A 20,269-nucleotide genomic window follows, 5' to 3' on the forward strand; every position below is an offset into this window, starting at 1 on the left:
CGAGGAAGACACAGCGGACAGCCAGGCTGGTACGTTTAATGAGGCTCAGGTGCCCATGGGCGCGGGCCTAGGCCTCGCGGGGAGCAGTTGTGCGCAGGCGCAGCACGGAGGAGCTTAAGGTGGGCTGCTGGTTGCCAGCTGCCCAGCGCATGCCCGACATGGCCCCCTCACGCTCTGGCCATGGCCCGTTGAGGTCAGCGTGGCCGCAGTCGCTGTACCACCACCCGGAGCCCGAGCGATCGTGGCTGCAGCTGGCGAAGGTCTGGGCGCCGTCCGTGCAGGGCGAGCAGCGGTCGTGGTCACGGTCTAGCGTGCTGAAGCCGCAGCCCTCCTGGTTGTCCGTGTGGCCCGAGCCCCGGAACGCGTCTCCTGTGTGCGGTGGCGGCGTGGGTGCTGGCTAGCTGCCCCTCTGGCCGCACCCGCTGCCTTGCCGTCAGGGACCCCAGGGCGGGCGCTTGGGGAGCGAGTGTTTCCCCAAGCACAGAGACTGGCAGGTGTGGGCCGGAAAGCTGGGAACCCATCCTTCCCTGCCTGCCCTGGCCCTGTGGCAGGACTGCCCCTCCCTGAGCCCCTCCCTGAGCCCCTCCCTGAGCCCGCTGGGTCCCTCCCCTCCGAAGCGCTCACCTGCGTTCCCCGAGTAGAGGCCCAGGCTCAGCCGGTAAAACTGGGCCTCCCCATCCACGTGGAAGTGGTCGTAGTGGGCGTGCAGCGTGCGGTTGTCCACGTCCAGGAGGTCCACCCTCAGCTCCACCCGCAGGCCCGGCTGGGACGTCAGGTCAGAGATGTGCTGCAGCCCCAGCCAGTGGTCACCTGCGGGCACGGGCCATCAGGCAGCACAGCTGTGGGACGGGCCACTGCTGGCCGCCCCCGCCGTCGGCCCGGTCCCCGCAGGAGCGTGTCCTACCTCTCAAGTCTCCAAAGCCCTGCTTGTACTCCTGCCAGCACCTCTCAAAGTCCAGGGGCCTCCCGCGGCCCCAGTTGCGACTCTGAATCACCGTCCAGCCGCCATCCGGGTGCATGTCACAGAGGACCTGGGGGAGGGGCGTGCACTTGGCATGGGGCCTACAGGTCTCCCTGTTCTCCGGGAAACACTTTGTATTTGAAAACTGAAACTTTGTTTTTCTACTTGTAATGTTATATAAACTTGCATCATATTAAACTCGAGTTCTGGGAAGCGTCGATAAGGTTGCACCCCGGGAGGCTGCTCGGTCCCGGAGCTCTCACCCTGCCACGTGGCTGCTGCTTCCCTTCACGTGGTCTCCCGGGGGGCTCAGTCTCCCCGAGGCTTCCCCCGGCTGCCCGGCCCGGCTAGCTGGATGGTCACACCGTCCAGCTCCCCAGGCCCCCACGGTGGCAGCCGCCCACCTGGCCACCCACCTGGAACGGGGTGGCGGCTCCGGCCGGCTGGACAGTGTACACTCCGCTGGGGGCGCCGGGGCTCCCCGCCCAGATGTGAGAGCAGTCCCTCCCTGCGGGACACACAGCCAGGGGCACTCAGACGGCGGCAATCCCCCCGCGACCGGAGCCCTCCCCTCCACCCTGCCTGCGGCCCCTGGACAGCCCCGGGCCTCCCCTGCTGCCCCGAAGGCCAGTCCTGGGCCCCTCCCTTCCTAGCCGGCAGCCGCCAGACGGCCCCCCAAGCCCGGGGGGCCCTAATGTGGGAGCACCAGGGGCCCAGGCCCCTATCCCCTCGGGGTAGGGGGAGCTGTGGGGCAGGTTGGGGGCTGCCAAGCCTGGGCCCCGGCCTCCCTCAGCCGCCTCACCAGACCTTGGGGTTCCAGAAGCGCCACCTGCACCTGTGGGGAGAGGGGGCCGCTGAGAGGCCGGCCGGGAGCTCTGGGAGGCCCTGGCCCACGTCGGCAACCGCCCCTTACCGGCCGTCGAAACCGCACCAGGCAGCTGGCCTGGGGCACCGAGAGGCACAGGAGAGCAGCAAGACCCAGCACGGGGCTGGCAGCCATGGCTCCTGGGGGCGCGGACACGGGTGGGGGGCCACGGCCTCGGGGCACCTCCACCCTGCGTGCTCACGGCTGGCCTTTGGGGAAGATCTGAGCCCCTGGGCCCCGGCTCCTTTGGCTCCTTTTGTGCAGGTGCCGGGCTCACCCCGCCCCTCTCCTCCCTCGTGCTGGGGGGGCCCGAAGGTGCGGCAGGAGGGCAGGGCAGGGGCGCCCCGAGAGCGCACTTCCCCTTGGCTGCGGCCCCTGTGCCCGGATCCTCCGTGCTGAGGGCGTCCCCGGCCCACTCCCCCCCTCCCGCCCCGCCCCGTGCACAGAAGCCCGGGGGTGGGGGGGGTGGGGGGGTGGGGTGGGTGGCACCTGACTCCCGTTTCCACACATTTCACAAAACAGGAGCTTCCAAAATTAGACTTTATTTTGGTTTCTAAGGAACGAGTACATGTGTGTATGTGACAGGGAGAACACCGTCTGGCGTGGCTCATGGCCGAAGCTGCCCCGGATTTGGTCGGACACGGAGTCAACACAAACAGTCCGGCGTGATCCCCGCCCCAGGCGGCCGCCGCATCACCCCCCTGGACGTGCCCAGGCCGGGAGCCCCATGTGGGGGGCCGGGGGCGGCAGGCACCTGCCGCGTGTGTGCAAAGTGGCGACCACGCACCAGGTGTCGGGGAGGTGGCGCGGGGCAGCCCCAGGGAGGGTCCCAGCGGTGAGCGAGTGGACGGACGGAGGGGCCGCGTCCAGGGGCCACCCCACGCCGCCTCCCATGGGCTCGCCCACCTGCGCCCCGCCCGCGCCGCCCTGACACCCTTTGTCCCAGTGGGATTTAAGGCTAGTATTTCCTGACATTTACTTCAGTTCGTTTTAAGTTAAAATTACCTGAGTAAAAAAAATTTCAGACATTTTTAAAAGCCCACAGCACAGTCTCTGCAGGCAGAGCGGGCACCCATGGGCGGCCCCTGCCGGGCCAAGCGTCCCATCGCAGCGGCGCCCCCGGAGCCCCAGGAGCGGCTCGGCGCTTGCCCTGCCGGGACCCCGAAGGCCCAGAGCCCACCGCGAGTCGCTGCCCGTGAGGGGAAGGCACGGTGAGGTAGGGGCGGCCGGATGTGCCCCCGCGGCCCCTCCTGCCAGCTTGTCCTGACGCAGGGGAGCCTGTGACCCCAGGAGCGGTCCCGCAGGGGCGGGGAGGGGCTGCGGGGAGGCCTGAGCTCAGAGCAGTTAAATAATTTTTTATTTGGGCGGGTTGGAGGGCAGGCGTGACTGGGTGGGGACCCCCACGGGGGGTCGCGCCCGGGACTTCCTTGGTTGGGGGGCCGGCCCCAGCGCCCCCGGGCTGCCACCCAGGTGCGGCCGGGAGGTTGTCCTTCCTATTTGTGCGGCCGGGCCGTGGACGCCGTCTGCAGACAGTACTGAGCGACGGGCAGCGACAGGACCAGGCTGGTGGCGCGGCGCCCCATCCAGTAGAGGCCATAGCCCAGCAGGCCCAGGACAGCAGCCTTGACGGCCAGCCGGGACAGCCTGCCGGAGACGGACGGCGGGGGCACACTGCGGAGGAAGGGTGGGCTGGGCTGGCTCCGCGCGCGGGGGTGCGGGCTCCCGGGCCAGCCTCCTCCCCGGGCCGCTCGGCCTGTGCGGTACTCACGTCATGATCTCCTGGATGTTGAGGTCGGTGGTCCAGTTCTTCTCGATGCCCGGGACGTGGCCCATGCCCACGACGCCCACCACCACGGAGGGGACACACTTCCTGGGCTCGGCTGTGGGGGAAGCGACACGTCAGCCCCGGCCTGGCGGCGACGGTGCCCGGACAGCCCCCGCCCGGGCCAGCCGTCGCCGTCACCGTCAGAGGAGCGCGGCAGCTCGAGGCGCCGGGCGGCCTGCCTCAGCATGTAGGTCAGGTACACGTCGCGCTCCGAGACGATGGTGCGGTGCAGGTCAGGGAACTCGCCAATCATCTCCGCCATCATCTGCTCCAGCAGGTCCTTCTGCTTGCACCGCTCCACGTCGTCCTTGCTGGGGGCAGAGGGCACGCTGCCAGCCTCGTGGGCACAGGGCAGCCAGCAGGAGGCTTGTGCTGTTGACCCAGGGCAGGGACCTCCGCACCCTTTGTGTCCAGGCCCCCGGCGGAAGGAAGGGGCGGGAAGGCCTTGTTTGAGGAGGCTTAGCCCCAGAACAAGGGGGGACGAACCCCGCGGTGGGCCCTGGGCCACCTTTCCTGGGTGGGGCTGTGTACGGAAGGTGAGGGGCCCTACCTGATGGGGTCTGACAGGAAGCAGAGGCCCCAGGCCAGCTTGACCTTCTGCCAGAAGGACAGCGCCGCGATGGCCCTCTTGAAGGTGACGGGGATGGGCCGGTCGCCCAGGTGGAACTTGCAGAAAGGCACCTTGCTGGCCTGGGGCAAGGGCTGGGCGTTGGCCGGGGCAGCTGGGCCCCGGGCAGCCCCCAGGCGCCGGCCCCCCACTTCCCGGTGGCCCCAGGCCCACCTCCTTGAAGGCCTCCCTGAATTCGCCGCCGGGAGCCATGCCCAGCTGCTCGGTAATGTGCGCCGACACTTTGAGCAGGAGCATCTGCATGAGTCCGGACATGACCCCGTTCTGCGGGGAGGGAGCCCGCGTCAGCGGCCGCATCCCCAGCGGGTGCCCCTCAGGCCCAGGCCCCAGTCCCCTGCCACGACCCCCAGCGGCACACATAGGTGTGAGCGAGGGGTGCGGGAGGGGTCCTGGGGCTGCCCGACAGCGCTGAGCTCAGCCCCTGCCCGTGCGGGGCCCCGGGGCGCCCACTCCAGCTCTCCCCTTGGGCCAAGGCCCAGCCCGGGTGCCCCAGGGTGGGCAGCATGCCACCCGGCACCGCACCTGCCTCACGGCCTGCTGCAGCTTCTCCAGGCTGAGCTCCTTGGCCTCCTGCAGCAGCGTGCTCTCGTCCATCTTCAGCATGGACACGCGGTACTGGCACAGCTCCACCACTACCACGTCAGGCTGCACCTCCCGGATGGTCTGCAAGGGCCGCGCCGCTCAGCCCGCCGCCCCACCCCGCCCCCGGTGCCCCCACTGCTCTGAGGCAACACAACGGCTCTGCCAGCGGCTGGACAGGGAAGGCACGAGGCCCCAGGAAGCCCTCCCAGGGGCCGGTCCCTACCTTCACCACGTCCCTCTTGCTGTCGTCGCTGAAGTGCGCCGTGCCCACCACGTACACCCTGCTCCCATCCTCCGCCACCAGCTCGGTCACGGTGCGCGGCAGGCTGGGCCGCTCCCGCCGCCTCCTCAGCTTCATCTCCAGGAGGAGGGTCAGTGCGTCCGCGTCGGCTGCAAGGACAGCGGGGGTGGGTGCGGCGCACTCGGGCCACTCGGGCTCCCGGCTCTCGGGTGAGCGACACCCGGAGCCCAGGTGCACACGAGCTCCCCAAGCACCGTGCATGCGCCCCGCCCCCACCTTGGCACCCCTGCATCTGCCGCCAGGGGGTGCACCCCGCCGCCCAGGGCTCCAAGCCCAGGGGACCCGCTGCTGCTCTAGAGCTCCCCCATCCCACCCAGCCGCCCGGCCCTGCGTGATCTCAGGAGCGCGCACACAGGTTCTGGGCTTCTCCGGCGAGCACCCTGGGCACCACCTCTGACACCCCCACTGTCACAATAGGTTCCACGTCGCCCTGCAGAGAGAAGGGAACGTCTGAGTCGGGATGCCCGCCTCCCTGGCACCAGCCTGGGCTTGGGGCAGCACCGCGTCCCCACCGTGAGCTCCACACACCCTCCAGTACTGAAGCCTGTGATCGTGGCCTGTACGTAGCCCACCCCCAGGCGGCCACGCTGAGGGGCCCCCACTCTGCTGAGTGGCTGGCTGGACCCTGAGCCTGAGACCCCGACCCCGGCATCGGCTGGGTCCCTGACCTCCTGGGGTGGCTGCTCCTCCTCCCCCTCCATGGCTGGGCGGCGGCTCCTGCACCGACGAGCGAAGCCTGAGGAGACAGGCAGGCGGTCACCCGGGGCCTCAGCTGTGCATGGGGCTCCCTCTGCTTCGGGGACCCGTGGGCGGGGCCGCAGGCTCGGCCCTTCCAGGCAGATGACACCTGCCGGTCACCAGCCATGGGGTTCTGGGCCCAGCAGACGGGGGACCCTGCTCTCAGGGATCTGGAAACCCTGTGCCGTGGGCTAAGAGCAGGGCTGGGGACGCCTGGCTTTGCCCCAGCAGGTGAGCTGGGGGGTGTCCTCTGTGTCCCCTGGGCTGGACGAGCGCCCATGCAGACACGGACCATCCAGACCCACAGGACCCAGGATGGGGAGGGGCTGCTGCCTGTGTCAGGATGGGATTCCCGGCTTCCCCAGGACGCTGTGGAACAACCCAGCCCAGCCCGATGGAGCCTCTGGGGCGGCGCCTGGGTGCAGGGTGACAGCACCTGAGGACGGGGACGCCCAGTGCCGTGGGGACCAGCCCCCGGAGCAGACCCACGCCGGCTGCTTTCAAGCTGTGGCATGAACCACCTTTGGTTCTAGAGAATCTGCACCTGTCAGGGACAGGCCGATGCAGTGCCTGGGGCTCGGTCTGTGCTTCTGGAGCAGGGCTGGGGGGGAGGGGGCCCTGGGGGAGCGAGGCCTGAGGGGGCCTCGGGGAGCGAGGCGGGGGGGGGGGGGGCCGGGGGGAGCGAGGCCTAGGGAGGCCTGGAGGTACAAGGCCTGGGGTGGTAACCTGGGGAAGCGAGGCCTTGGGGGGCCTGGGGGGGCCTGTGCAATGCTGCTGGGCTGCACTTGTTTCTCTGTTGCCGACACTTTCCAACATTTTACAATAAAAAGGAAGGGCCCGTGACAAGTAAGCAAGGCCATGTGTCAGGCTCCCAGCCCCTTGGACGCCGGGCCCCACCGTTGCACTGGGCCGCCCGGGCTGTGTCCCGCCGTGGCGGTGGCGGTGGCGCGGGGGCTTCCTGCCCCAGCCCCTGCTTCTTCCTCAGCAGCGGGAGGGATGGCCACCAGCCCGGTGTCCAGGCTCACAGATGGGCGGGGCTCCCTCCTGCTCTGACCAAATGCCATCCGGGTCCAGGGACGTGCCTGGAGCTGTGGGGGTGGGGGAGAGGCTGGCACCGGGTTTCTGAAAGACGCAGCCTCAGTCACAGGGTCAGAAAGAGGAACTGAGTTAGGGCCCAAAGAAGCAGCTGGGCCCGGGGTGTGTGTGTGTGTGTGTGTGTGTGTGTGTGTGTGTGTGTGCTGGAGACAGTGCATCTGGGGAGGGGCAGGAGGGCCTGGGCTCTCCTCCCCCAGAACCTCCTGCCTGACCCCCTCAAGCCTGTTCTTCCCACTTTATAGAAAAAAGCACCCACCAACGCCAGGTGCCACCCAAATACCCGCAGGAGGAGCCCTGAAGCCGCGGCCCCCCCCCCCCCGCGCAGCAAGGAGCCCCGCCCCGCCCCTCCAGGCTCCTGAGCGCCCAGGAGGAACGGAAGGTGACGCGCCTTGGTCCGGCTTTACTCGAAAAGCAAACGGTTCTTACTTGGAAGCAGCTCGAGGCTGCCAAGGTACCAGAAAAACTTCTTAAGAAAACATCCTGTGCTCGGGCAGGGAGGCTCCTGTCACCACGTGGCCGTGGCCGCTGCCCTCCCTCCCGAGGGTGTGGTGGCCACCAGCCCTCCCCACCCCTCCCCGCCCTCCGAAGCCCTGGGGAGACCTGTGCGTGCAGGGACAGGCGGACCCCACTGTGCACAGGCCACAGGCACCTGCCCGTGGGCCCTCCTGGAGGCTGGGGGCGCGGGGGTGCCACACTGGCCATCAGGTGTGATGCCGTCGCCCCGCTGCCGTGCCAGGCCCTGGGGCCCCCTCGAGCTCTCTGTCCCCCTCCCTGCGGAGGTGGGTGCCTGGCCTGGCCAGGAGGACCAGAGGTGGGGTGCCCCGGCGGTAGCCTTGCAGGACGTGATTGCTTGTAAGCCCCGCCCCCTACGCCTGGGGCCTGAGCCTCTCCCAGTGGCCACAAGGGAAGCAAGGCCCCCCACCTCGGAGTCCAGCCCCCATCTCCCTGCCCCCCCAGTGGCTGCCACCCGGTGTCCACACCCGGGTTCCTCGCCTCGCTCTCCGGATCTACAGGTCCCAGCAGCTCTTAGACCGCTGCATGCTGCAGCGACACACAGACCCCTGCTGACACCATCGAGGGGACATAAATGTGCTGCCTCCCATGTCACAGTCCAGTGCGGACCTGCTACTGGCCACGCCACAGTTGGTGGCCTATGGAGTCCTTTGCCACATCCAGCTGCCACTCCCTCCCTCTGACCAGCTGTCACTGCCAAGCAGGACTGTCCACGAGGATGACCTGGGGCCAGATGCCAGCAACCATGTGGCAGGACGCGGTCAGGGCTTGGCCAGGTCTCAGACGCGCCACCTGGGGCTGCACCCCACCTCCCACCTGCCAGGACTCTTGGCTCCTGCCTCCAGGACAGAGCTGCTGGGACCTGCTGCCCAGCTGTCTGGCTGCGGGATGGGTGCCATGCTCAGACTTCAGTTCGTGACCTCGAGGACTCTGGGGCGGCAGGAGTGAACCCCGTGGGGCACAAGCACAACCAACAGTCTGGTTTCAGGGGACAGTGTAAGATGAGTCTTCCGAGGCTGTGTCCTCATCCGTAGGGACACACCAAGACCTGGCTCTGTGAGTCACGATCCTGCGCACAGGTGACAGCAGCAGAGTCACCCACCAGCTTCCAGAAGACACGTCCGAAGCGGCGGGAATTCCCCACGGCCCCGAGGGCCCCGAGAGGACCGCCTTGTCCTGTCCTCCAGTAGAGCTACCTGCTCAACAGCAGGAAAAGCCCCTTTGGCATCTGGGACCCGTGGGGGGTGCAACCCTGGGTAAGCTTGACCCACATGATGGAATGATAGCGTCTGAGCGTGTTGCGTTGGCGTCCATTTCCGGACGCACCGAGGCCACCGGCAGCTGAGCGTGAGTGGCAGCCCCGTCCCTGCCGGGGCAGCCGGAGCCGGTGCTGACCCACGTACCCGGGCTCACGGACCGAGGCCCCATCCGCGGGGCTGGCGCTTGGCGGTGGAGCTTTTGGGGGCTGACCAGGGCCCCGGGAAGTCACGGCGGGGGCCCCACGACGGTCCTAAGGCCCCGGCAGGGCAGATCCCGGGGCACCGTCGGGGCGAGACGGCCAGCGGCAAGCAGAGACACCGCCTTCACCGGCGACCCCCGTCGGTCGGGCGGGGCCCTGGGCTGCAGCCCAGGGGGTGGGTGTGCGCGGAGCCCCCGCCCCGCCCCGCCCCGCCCCCACCCCAGGCTGGCCCGGATCGGCGGGAGCCCCGCCCCGCCCGCACCTCTGCCACCCGGTGGGCTCGCGTCCCCTCGCCGCCCCGCCCCGCAGTCCTCCCGTCCAGGCCCCGCCCCGGGACCCCCGCGCCGGAGCCCGCCGAGCCCAGAGCCGCGCTCCCGACGCCGCGCCGCGGCCGCCCCGCCCCCAACTTCCCGACTCGCTCACCGCGCTGCTCTGCGGCACGAAGTTACAGCCGCGGCCGCTGCCCCGCGCGCACGAAGCGCAGGCCTCGGCCTCGCCGACCCCGCCGGCCCGGCCACGGCCCCGGCCTCCAGGGCAGCGCCGCCGCACTCGGGGGCCCGGGTCCCGCCGGGGGAGCCCCCCCTGCCCCGCGCGCCCCCCGCGGCCCCGCGCTGACCCTTGCAGCCCCGGGGCCCACGCTAGGGGGGGCTGGGCCCGGCCCGGGGCGAGGCGGCCCCCGACCCCGAGCGCGACCCGGCCCGACCCCCGCCCGTCAGCCGGGCCCGCGGCGCGCAGCGTACCGAGGCGGGGCGGTGCTCCTCAGCCGGCCTCCATGCGGCTACTCGCCCCACCGGACGGGGCGGACCGGGGCCGGGACCGGGGGCGGGGCGGCCGGACGGGCCGGGGCCGGGGGCGGGCGGCGCGCGGCATGCCGGGAAGCGCAGTTCCCCGGGCCGTCCGTCCGCTCCGTCGGCGCGCCGGGTCCGCGCCCCTGGACTACACTTCCCAGGGGTCCGCGCGCGAGCGCCCGCGGACTACACTTCCCAGGGATCCGCGCGCGAGCGACCCCGAACTACACTTCCCAGGGGCCCGCGCGCGAGAAGCCCCGCCCTGGCCCGGCCCGCCCCCGGCGCCTGGAGGTCCAAGAGGAAGGAGTGGACTGTGGAGCCCCGAGTTCGAGTCCCCGGGGCTTTGCGGGAGCTGGCGGCCTTGCGAGGACTCTTAGGGTCTCTGGCCGCAGCGCCCAGGCCCCGGATGTTCTCACGACGTCCACGGAGAAGCTTCGCGCCCATCGCCTGGGAGGGGCAGCTCGCATGGGGGTGGAGGGGGGGCGCCCGCGTGGCTCGGCCTGGGGGGTGCGGGGGGCGCGGCCGCCCCTCGGCGCGGTGGGTGCAGGCCCAGCAGTCCCGCCGCCCGCCTCCTTCCGCGGCCTCCGGTTCCCGAGGCCTGGGCCCCCCCCCGCCCCCCGCCCCAGGGCTCCGACCACGCGGCCCCCTCCGCGGTCCCCACGGGCGCGGTCCGGGTCTGGAGGGGTCGGGGGACGTGTCCACGCTGGGACGGCCCCGCGGAAAGAGCCGGATCCCGCCGTGGCTGCGTGGGACGGGGGTTCTCCGGGGGGCCCAGCCGCCGGGGCCCGGTACCGGGAGCGGGGCACCTGCCTGCGCCCACGGGGGCGCGCACCCGGGGCACCTGCGGGGCGGGCGGCGCTGCGCGGGGTGACGGCTCGGCCTCTTCTGTCCCCGCGAGCCGGGCCCCCCGTCTCGCCGCGGACACGGACACGCAGGTGGCTCCGCGGCCGGGGGGGGGCCGGTCGGCGGCACACCCGCTGCGGCGTCCGGGCTCTGCGACTGTCCGCAACTCGAGAGGAGCCACGGGGCGGCGTGCGCGGAGGGGAGGGCGGCCGTGTGCCGGGGCGGCGGGGCGCGGGGAGAGCCGGCGCCCGGGGGGCGGGGGGGTCCCGGCCTGCAGAGCTGGCGGCGCTGCTCAGGCCTGCGGGCTCGGGTCCCTTCCGGCCCCGGGCTGTCCCGCCGCAGCAGGCGCTGGGCCTTGCTTCTCTGACGGCGCCGCGGGGTGGCTTACCTGGAAGGAGGCCCCCCCAGGGCTACCGCCCGGAGACCGCAGCGCCCCCGCCCGCACCCTCCGTGGGGCTCCCGCCCTCGGGGTCCGCACCCACTCCCACCACCTAGGGCAGGTGCCCGGTGACCGGAGAGCCCCGGAGTCCGCAGACGGTGTTCCCATGAGCCAGCCCTGAGCCCATCCACCTGCCTTGTCCGTTCTTCCTGCAGAAACCACGGGACAGGCTCCTGTCCTGGACCCCCTCCCGCGCTGCTTCCTAGGGCGACCCCCAGGGCCTCTGGCCTGGGCACGGCCTGCCCCCCATCGGGAGCTGAGTGACCAGCTCTCCTGACGGTGCAGTCTCCCGCACAGGCCTCGCCAGACCCTAGTGACAATAAAACCTATGTTTAAAACCCAGAGCCCCTTGTCTGTCACTGTCTGGTCATCGGGCTCCGGGGGAGGTCAGCCTGCAGGGGGGTGCAGCGCTGGGCCAGGCAGGGCTCAGCCGCCCATGGGGGCCCTCTCTGCTCTCATGCCCCTTTCCCCCAGCTCTAGCACCCACAGTTTCTGGCCTGGCTGTGTGGCCACCTGGCTCTGAGGAGCCTGTGTTCAGACCCTGGGAGCCACTGGGTGGGACTGAGGGCGTGTGGCCCCATGGTGTGGCCGTGAGACCAGCCTTGTCCCACCCAGGTCCTGGGTCCCTGCAGCGGGAGCAGCCTCACACCATGCATGTACCAGACGGGCCCCTGTCCCCAAGCCCCTGATGGGGCTTCCTGGGGGCTTGTGCCTTCATCTCTGCTGAGCCTGTGAGCCCAGGGCTCCCCTGCATGATCCCCAGGCCTGCAGCGCAAGCACATCAGAGGTCATGGGATGTCAACCCCAAGTTACACCTATGCACCCCTGCCTCCCTGTGGGTGCAGTAGGGCCCACAAGGTGACCTGGAGGGCAGGGGGCACCTCCCCCAGATGTAAGAGGCCCTGCTAGAGCCCAGGCCTCCTGCAGGACGGACCATGCGGACTCACACAGTATCAGAATAATATTTATTGATATGCTCGGTGCTACCTTGTTAATACTGTCACGTTGTCACCGTGGCTGAGGTAATAGGGACAGACCCTCCGAGCGCCAGCCCTGGGTGCCCACGGGAAGCTGGGCCCTCAGGTGGGGGCTGGTGGCCTGGGTGGGGGGACGTGGTTATTGCGTTGGACTCCTTCCCTTGCACGTTGGACTCCTTCCCTTGCACGCTGGTGTCCGTGCCGTCTCAGACCTGTGCCCAATCACACGCCGTGCGTACCCGCTGCACCCACGCCACGCTGCTCGCTGCTCACGCCCACTCACGCACACATCCGCTGGCACACTGGTGCCCTCGTCCTGTCGCTCACGCCCACGCACACGCCGTCCTGTCTCCTGGTAATACGTACACTCAGTAGTTACAGTAATTGTAGTAAAATAAAGTACGGGTATGTCGGGACTCAAGGAGAAAGTGCACGTTGATCGGATGGAGGGTGGACCCCTGCGCCCCTGCTGACCTGAGCGTGGCCCCCTGGGCCCGGCAGGCCCGGTGCTGGGACTGCCCCAGCTCCCTCCCGGCTTGGAGCAGAGCTGTCCTGCCACGGCCCAGCCCTCAGGGCCAGCATCCCAGGCCCAACACAAAATCGCCTAAAAAAATAAACTCTTCAGCTTGCAGCCACTGCCTCACGCAGGGTGGCTCCAGGCCTTCCAGGGGGCTCTGCTGGGGTCAAGGCCCTCCCGGGCCCAGCCAGCACCCCCACGATGCTGTCCCGGGGGCCGGGAGGGCACGGCGCTCAGCCCTGTGGCATGCGGACGGGAGGCTGGCTGGGAGGCCAGCCGGGAGGCGCGGGCAGTGCCGGGTGAAGCAGAAGCCACGTCCACGTGGGGCTGGGGCGGCGGTGGCTGCCCCTTCCTCAGAACTCCACGGTGCTCACGACCGTCCTCGGCTCGTCGAAGGTGGCGATGAGGATCTGCTGGGGCGGCGGGATGGCGATAAGGCTGCCCACGTCCGGGGGTGCTCGGGGGCCCCCGTCCTCCTCCTCCCGGGCTTCATACAGCGTGCTGATGTGCAGCAGGGGGTGCGTGGCGTTGCGGCTCAGGATCGCAAGGGGGTCGGCCTTGCCCAGACTGGCCGGCGACAGAGGGGCTGTGGTGGGGGCTGCTGGGGGCGAGCAGACATGAAAGGGGCCCCCGGGGGGAAGCGCAGCCCGGGCCGGCTCTGCTGGGTACAGGATCTCCTTCTCAGGGTGCGGGGCGTCTGCAAACACGGGGAACACAGGCGTCACCTCCCCGCCCCTCTGCCTCCTTCGCCCTGTGCACTCCAGCCACGGGGCCTCCCCTGCCCTGAGCAGCCAGGTCATGGCCCCCGGGGGGGCAGCCCGCCCTCCTTCCTTCGCACCCGTGCAGATGCCCGGTGTGACCCCCTCCCCGGTGGGCGTCCCCAGGGCCTACCTTTGGTGGGAGCTGCGGCCAAGCCCAGCGCGCACTCCTCCGCCTGGGAAAGGAAACCGCCTTCCTGGCTCCGGGAGGTGGGCAGGGCGGTGGCGGGCCCAGCCTCGGGCTTGGCCTTCTTGGTGCCGAGGATGTAGGGGTGCACATCCAGGGAGAAGTGGCGCGCGTGCTTCTTGTCCGGCACGGGCCCCGGGTCGCCCCCGCTGCCCTTGTAGTGGTGGGCGGCGCGGGCGCCGGCGTCCAGCAGCGGTGCGATCAGCGTGTCCGTGGCCGTCTTGCGGCGCACGGGCTTGGGCTTCTCGGCCTTGCTGTTCTCCACGCGCATGATGGCCAGCGGCTCCTTGAAGGGCTGGGGCAGCGGGTTGCTGGTGGGGATCCACTTCATCTTCTTGCGTGGCCGCTTGACCACAGGCGGCTCAGCGGAACCCTCGGGCTCGGCGGGGTTGGCGCTGGGGTCCACCGTCTGCACGCCGGCATCGCGCACGGTGGGCGTGGCGTCGTGGTTGGACTGGGCCAGCGCGGCCAGCAGCTGCCGCACCACGTTGTCGTACATGAGGTCGCTCTCGTTGGTGATGAAGTCCAGCCGGTTGAGCGACTTGATGTGATCGCGGTTCTCGTTGCAGAACATGGCCAGGATGTTGATGTCGCAGAACTGGGAGCGGCGCCACTGCCGGCGCGTCTTGATGCCCACCTTGTGCAGCTTGTCGAAGATGAAGTTGCTCTTGCGGAAGATGAAGAGGTGGATGAGGTTGACGAGGATGATGAGGTTCATGGCGCAGAGCAGCACGATGTCCACGCCTGCCACGATGCGCTGCAGCTGCACAGACGGGAGCTTGCAGCTCACGCGCACGGCCGTGCCCCCCGCAGCCGGCCCGTCTGGGGATGCGCCCAGAGCGCACGTGAACTCGTTCTGCTTCTGGGTGGCGTAGTACGTGCACAGGTAGGAGATGGGCGCCACACTGAGCAACAGGATGAGCAGGTGCCGTGCCAGGTACAGCTTGGCCAGGAAGTTGCTGCGGCCGCGGCGCTCCAGGTACTTCTCGAACAGGTTCTGCTCGGGGCTCTTCTCCTTCTCCGCGTTCTCGATGATCTCGCGCCTCTCGCGCTCCGTGATGCCGGGCCCCTTGGACTGGATCTGCTTTTCGATCTTGGGGGCGCGGCCCTCCGCTGCGCGGTGGTAGCAGTTGTCGATCTCCTGCAGCAGGAAGTTGAGCTCCGAGGTGAGGCGGGTGGAGGCCAAGAACTCCCAGCCCAGCGCGGGCACGTACATGATGGCCGCGAAGGCCAGCAGCGAATAGGGCAGCAGCTTGTGCTCAAACAACGACGGCCACAGGCTGGCGTCCACGCCGGGCAGCGCGTCCCGCAGCTCCGTCCAGCAGTAGCCGCGAGCGTACAGCGCCTGGTCGCGAGTGAAGTTGTGCGGCGTGTAGCAGTAAATGGGCTCCTCTGAGGGCAGAGAGGAGACTCGGGCTGGGGTGCTGGGTGGGGGCGGGAGCGCGCCAGACATGCCAGGGACTGCGGTCCCCAAACAAATACCCAGGCCCAGGAGGTCTCAGCCTGGAGACCCCCACAGCTGGGGTGGCATGGAGTGGGGACAGCCCCGGGGTGAGCGGCACCTCAGCTCCCGCTGTCGGAGGTGGGGGAGGCCCTGCCCGAGGGCAGCAGGGCGGGCCAGGCCACTCGCTGGGGTCCCTCCGCATGCAGCACACCTACCCCAGCCCGAGGGCTGGGCCGTGGGGCCCCGGCTCCTGGAGGGAGCGTGGCCGGCCCAACGGGGCCAGGGGCAGCTCCAGGAGGACAGCTGTGCCCGGCCTGCCACCGAGGGTGTGGTGGCTTCCCAGGCCCGCCATCCTGGGGCCCCAGGCGGGCCCGGCCTCTGATGGGACGCGGGGGCCAGGACCGTGGCGTCCGCGGCCACCACAGCGGGGGCCTCCCAGGTGGCAGCTCGAAGGCTGTCACTGGACTTTACTTTCCCTCCCAGGTGACGATGGGCACAAACCAACAGCAAAGAACACGTCTGGAGCTCCGCTGGGATCCACCCATTGGGGGTTCACGTATGGACACTTCCCCACAGGGCAACGCCTGGCAGGCTGGGGGCTGACCTGGGGGTGGCCCTGGACCCTGTGTCCATGGCCCTGAGGGGTCAGTGGCCAGCCCGTGGTCTGCTCCCCTGGCTGCTGGCGTCCTGCCCCCAGGCTTGCCCTTGCCAGCACAGCCGTCCACTTGGGGCCGCCCGCACCTGGGCTACTTTACACAGGCTCTGGGGGGACGGTCCTGGATTATGCGGGTGGGCCCGGGGTGGTCACAGGGGGCAGAGTCAGGCATATGAGTATGAAAGCAAAGGCTGGAGAGAGAGGCCACTGCACCAGCTTTGAAGCTGGAGGACCGGCACCAAGCCAAGGAAAGTGGGGTCTCCGGAGCCTGGGAGAGCAGACAAGAGCCTCCTGGAGCCTCCAGGAGGACTGAGGCCCCACGTGCCCTGCGGCCTGCGCCCTGTGAAGCACTTCTGACTCCGAGCTGGGCAACTCTGGGATCACAACAAGTTATCTTAAGCGGCTAAGTTCATGGTCACTTGTTAGAGCAGCAGCGGGAAGCTAAGGCAAGTGGTGGCTGGCCGCCTTCTCTGCTGAGACCCTTTCCTGCTCCGTGTCTCCCCCAAGGGTGTGAGTGAGGGTGCTCCCACCGTGCCGGGGCAGGGGGACCCCCACACAGGAGGGAGGCACGGGGAGACATCTCCTCCCTAGAGAGCAGTGAACTGCGCAGGTTCCCCTGGCCCCCAGGACGCGGCACCGGCCCTGCAGCTCATGCTCCACGTCCTCAAGGTGCAGGGCACATGTCTTCTTCCCTTTTAGAGAAGGGCACACGCTCTGGGGACCCCTGCACACCTCCAGTCCAGAGACACCCAGGTTATGTGCGGCCCCAATTATTTGCCACTTATGGAAAGAGCAGCTGCGAGTTGCCTTGTATGGGGGTGCGTAACACCTGAGGAACCCGCTTCCCGCTGAGGCCGCCCCTATGTCCGCTGCTGCGTGGTCGGCGCACCAGGGGTCTACTCACAGCAAGCCTGGCCAGGAGCCATGGGGTCTTCCCGTGGCCCGCTGCCCTCCACACTGCGGATGCACATGGCCCTGGCCTTCCGGGAGGTTCTAGGCTAGGAGGCCAGTGCTGCGTGTTGCCAGCACCTGTTTACCATCGTGTCCCTGTCAAGCAAAGCAGGGTGCGGAGAGTCGGGTGTCCCGTGGTCCAGGGAGTCCCTGTGCAGCGAGGCCCCGGGCACTGGGTGTGCCCCCCACACGGGGTCGGTGGGGCCAGCTCCTCATGGGTGGGGCATGCATCCTCTCGGCGGTGACAGCACACACGCTGGCCCTCCGCCCTGGGCTGAGACCCTCACAGATGGGTGCCGATACGCTGTGCGGGGGCAGGGCCCCCAGGTGGGCTCTTGTCCAGGGGATTGGGTGGAGGAGCCTCAGTCCCCCTGGAGGGCCGGAGCTGCTGACCTCACCTCCTTCGTGCACCCCTGCGCCATCCGAGCTGTCCCCGTGTGTCAGCAGGGCCTCTCCTGGAAGGTCACCCTGTGGACGTGTGGTGCCCACCTGCAAGGCGCCGCTTCCCTGCACCCCTACTGTCCCGGGCCTGGGGAGGGGACCCGGGATGCTTCTCAGTTCTGTGTGAAGCACCAGGAGAACTGTCACTTGAACCTTACTCCAGGTGAGCACGAGAATCAGCCAGAGCTCCCCGGAACCGTGAGGGGCAAAGCCAGGGCAGCTGCAGGGACTCCTGTCAGCCAGCCTGATAAGCTGTTGCCAGCCCCCCTGCGTTCCGTGACCTGGGACAGGAGTCCCTCGGGCACACCAGGGGCCGAAGGCCAGCCATGTTCCATGGGCCGTGTTCCAGGGCCCCAGATGCCGGGAAGCAGCGGCCAGCACCTGCCACTGCTCAGAAGGCCTGCCTTGTCCACGCTGGGGGCCAAGCGGGCACAGCACGTCCATGTGCGAATGCAGGTCAGTGTGGGGGGGTCAGCGTCAGGACCAGGAACAGAGAGTGAGCTGGGGACACCCTGGCAGCCCAGGCCTGGCTGGATGAGGAGCGGCGCTGAGGCACCACGGTGGGTGAGCTGGTCTCACGGGAGAACGTGAGCATGGAGGCCCTGTCCCTGACGGAGGTCCCCTGGGGTGACTATCTTGAGCCGGCCCCGCTGTGCGTACCTGTAGTGGGTAGCATTGTGTCCCCCGCAAAAGATGTTCAGGTCCCAACCCCTGGTCCCTGAGAACGTGACCTTGTTTGGAAACATGTTCACGATAATGTCACGCTGAGGGCACCTGGGTGGCTCAGTGGGTTAAGAGTCTGGGCTCCATACTCAGCAGGGGTGCTGCTTGGGGGCTCTCCCCCTCCCTCTCCCCCCCTGCATGCGCCCACGTGCTCTCTCCCAAATAAATACCTCTTAAAAAAAAAAGATAAGGTCACACTGGAGTAGCCCCAACCCAATGACTGGCGTCCTTGTAGGAGCCCAGGGAGAGGCGCCCTGTGTGACAGGGGCTGGAGAGGCAGGAGGGAGCCCGCCTGGACCTGCGGGACTGAGGCCTGGCCCACACCTTCACTTTGGACTTTTGGTCTCCAGACTATGACAGTTGTTCAGTTGTTTTGAGTCACCAAGCTTGTGCTTGTTACAGTTTGGGGGTTCTAGTCATGAAGCCCCGACACATCTGGGTGCCCTGAGTGACACTGGTAGTCACACCTGCACGTGAGTGTGAGCCACCCCCGCCCCTGGGAGCGCGTCCTATCTCTGGGCACTGGTGTCCACAGAGAGAAACTGCAGAGGCCCCTGGTCTCAGAGCGGCATCAGGTGGCCTGGACGTGTCCACCCTCAGGTCTGGAGTTCCCAGGTCATGGAGACCCCTAAAATTGAGCATGGATCAATGCAGAATGCAAGAATGTCTGCCAATGTCACTCAGGGGACAGTCACAGGTCCGTCCTCCCTCTCGGGGGGTGACAGGAGCCCCCACCCCTTCGGCTCCAGGGGCACCTCTGGCCCTCAAGCACGGCCAGCACTGCGGGGCCCTCCCTGGACCCCTCGCCGGCAGATGGGGCCGGGGGAGCCATTCCCTGCCCCCAGCTGCCCTCCTCTACCTGCCTGACCGGCTCCCACAGCCCCCAGCCCCCGGCGCCTCCCAGGGTCACTTGTTAGGACGTCCTCCTGGTGCCCGTCCGTCACCTGAAGGCCCCGGCACCCGCGGCGCTGGCTCCCCTCACTGCCCGGTCGGGACCCCCTTCCACCTGCCCGGCCCCGCGGGACGCCCAGCCTGGCCTCCCGGTCTCTGCTGCAGACCTTCGGGGCTCCCGGTGCCCAGGGCGAGGCCCCCCGCGCCGCCCCGCTCCGTACCCCTTGGCTGCCGCTCCGACGGCCGTCTCCGGCCCCCACCTGGCCACTCCTCCTCCGCAGAGCCGGCCCACCGCCCCTCCCGGGCTCCCGCGCCAGCCCCGAGCCCCGCTTCTGCCCGGGAGCACCGGGCCGGGCGGTGAGCGCACAGCGCAGCGCGGGGCCCGGAGCCGCCCCGGGGACAGGCGACGCGGGCAGCGGCGGGGGGCGGGGGGCGGGGGTCGGGGCCCCGCGGACGCGCCCGCAGCCTCACCTGCGAAGTTCTTGGTGAAGACCAGGGTGACCAGCAGGATGGGGACGAGCACGGTGCCGATGGTGACCACGCGGTCGAAGGGCAGCTCGAGCTTGAGCTGCAGCAGCAGCGCAGCCAGCGCGCCCGCCTTGTCGTCCTGCGCGCCGGGCAGGATGAGCTCGCGCAGCTTCTCCCCGGCCAGCAGCGCCGTCGCCATGTCCGCGGACTGCTCCAGGAGGTGGTGCATGGGGGGCGGGGGGCGGCCCGGGGCGGGCGGGGGCGCGGGGGGCCGGGCGGGGCGCGGGGCTGGGGACGCTCCGCCGCCGCCCGGCGGGCAGGGGTCCGACCGCCCGCGCCGCCGCCCCCGCCTCTGCAGCCGGGCCGGGCCTGGGGCGTCCCTCGGGCGGGGCGGGGGCGGGGGCGGGGCGGGGGGGGGCGCCTGTCCCTGGCTGGGGCCGAGGCCCCGCGCCGGCCGGGGAGGGGGCTGTTTACCTGCGGCGACTCGCGGCGAGGCTCCGCCCCCCCCCCCCCCCCCCCGCCACGCAGATGCGGCGCCGGCGATGACTTTGCAAAAAATCTTTAAATTAAATAAAATGAATGAACAATGACTGGCCCCGCCTCCTCCTCCTCGGGGTGGGGACGGGGCGGGGGAGGCCGCGGGGGTCCCCGCCCGCCGCCCGCCGCCTCCACCCGGCCCTGCGCGGAGCCCGCCGCGGCGCTGGGCGCCCCTCCCCGCTCGGGGGCACGGCCCGCGGCCCCCGCCTCCCCCGCTCCGCCCGCTCCGCCCGCCCCGCCCGCCCCGCCCGCCGCCGCCTTAGCTCCTTCACTCCTCCCTTGGGCTCCGGGGACTCACGCCCGGCTCCCCGCACCCCCCCCCCCCCCAGCAGTCGCGCGGACACCGTCTGGGGTTGGTCTGGGCGTGGGGCGCGGCCGCCACCTTCAAGCCCCACTGCCTGCACGATCCTCTGTGGTTCGTCATTTTTAAAAATTCTTTCTTGGCTGGTCCCCTTCCCACTGTTATGGGATGTAAATCATGGGATATCTCTTTGTGAAATATTAAGTGTGGCTGCAGTTTGAAGTTCGGTGATTCCTGCCCTGGCACCAGTATCTCCAGGTCCTGGGTGGTTGGGCTGACCCAGTGGGCCCTGGGGCTCAGGGGGGTGCTGGCGCTCCACACCTTGCGTTTCTTCACCTTTCTTAGGGTCTCTATGCTTTTAAAGATTCACCTGTGCTGCTGA

At 69.4% G+C, this 20,269-nt stretch overlaps 4 protein-coding genes across 7 annotated transcripts; 1 reads left to right on the forward strand and 3 right to left on the reverse strand.

Annotated features, from left to right (window-relative positions):
* Window positions 1-20: 20 nt before the first annotated feature.
* LOC121491205 (angiopoietin-related protein 5-like) lies at window positions 21-2,218 on the reverse strand. The gene is made up of 6 exons (XM_041755788.1): window positions 1,875-2,218; window positions 1,769-1,796; window positions 1,378-1,469; window positions 905-1,031; window positions 625-810; window positions 21-369 (listed from the first exon to the last, which is right to left on the reverse strand). The coding sequence occupies exons 1-6, from the start codon at window positions 1,959-1,961 to the stop codon at window positions 68-70; spliced, it is 822 nt and encodes a 273-aa protein (XP_041611722.1). The 5' UTR covers window positions 1,962-2,218; the 3' UTR covers window positions 21-67.
* A 943-nt stretch (window positions 2,219-3,161) lies between these two features.
* Window positions 3,162-9,824, reverse strand: TRABD (TraB domain containing). 3 transcript variants are annotated; one of them, XM_041755785.1, is made up of 10 exons: window positions 9,708-9,824; window positions 5,831-5,898; window positions 5,514-5,592; window positions 5,085-5,251; window positions 4,802-4,942; window positions 4,433-4,543; window positions 4,202-4,341; window positions 3,831-3,962; window positions 3,595-3,706; window positions 3,162-3,497 (listed from the first exon to the last, which is right to left on the reverse strand). In XM_041755785.1, the coding sequence occupies exons 2-10, from the start codon at window positions 5,861-5,863 to the stop codon at window positions 3,183-3,185; spliced, it is 1,230 nt and encodes a 409-aa protein (XP_041611719.1). In that variant the 5' UTR covers window positions 5,864-5,898; window positions 9,708-9,824; the 3' UTR covers window positions 3,162-3,182. The 3 variants fall into 3 exon arrangements, with proteins under 3 accessions (XP_041611719.1, XP_041611721.1, XP_041611720.1); XM_041755787.1 differs by having other exon boundaries at window positions 3,790-3,962; window positions 9,708-9,819; XM_041755786.1 differs by lacking the exon at window positions 9,708-9,824 and adding an exon at window positions 9,391-9,629.
* LOC121490960 (basic proline-rich protein-like) lies at window positions 7,706-11,093 on the forward strand. The gene is made up of 5 exons (XM_041755236.1): window positions 7,706-7,774; window positions 8,982-9,142; window positions 9,277-9,806; window positions 9,955-10,809; window positions 10,876-11,093. Exons 1-5 carry the CDS (start codon window positions 7,706-7,708, stop codon window positions 11,091-11,093), a joined length of 1,833 nt encoding a protein of 610 aa, XP_041611170.1.
* An 895-nt stretch (window positions 11,094-11,988) lies between these two features.
* Window positions 11,989-19,720, reverse strand: PANX2 (pannexin 2). 2 transcript variants are annotated; one of them, XM_041757256.1, is made up of 4 exons: window positions 19,053-19,189; window positions 16,480-16,622; window positions 13,423-14,868; window positions 11,989-13,228 (listed from the first exon to the last, which is right to left on the reverse strand). In XM_041757256.1, the coding sequence occupies exons 3-4, from the start codon at window positions 14,690-14,692 to the stop codon at window positions 12,885-12,887; spliced, it is 1,614 nt and encodes a 537-aa protein (XP_041613190.1). In that variant the 5' UTR covers window positions 14,693-14,868; window positions 16,480-16,622; window positions 19,053-19,189; the 3' UTR covers window positions 11,989-12,884. The 2 variants fall into 2 exon arrangements, with proteins under 2 accessions (XP_041613190.1, XP_041613188.1); XM_041757254.1 differs by lacking the exon at window positions 16,480-16,622 and having other exon boundaries at window positions 19,053-19,720.
* Between the last annotated feature and the right edge of the window lie 549 nt (window positions 19,721-20,269).

The sequence above is a fragment of the Vulpes lagopus genome, chromosome 5 (genome assembly GCF_018345385.1).
Source record: "Vulpes lagopus strain Blue_001 chromosome 5, ASM1834538v1, whole genome shotgun sequence".
NCBI lineage: Eukaryota > Metazoa > Chordata > Mammalia > Carnivora > Canidae > Vulpes > Vulpes lagopus.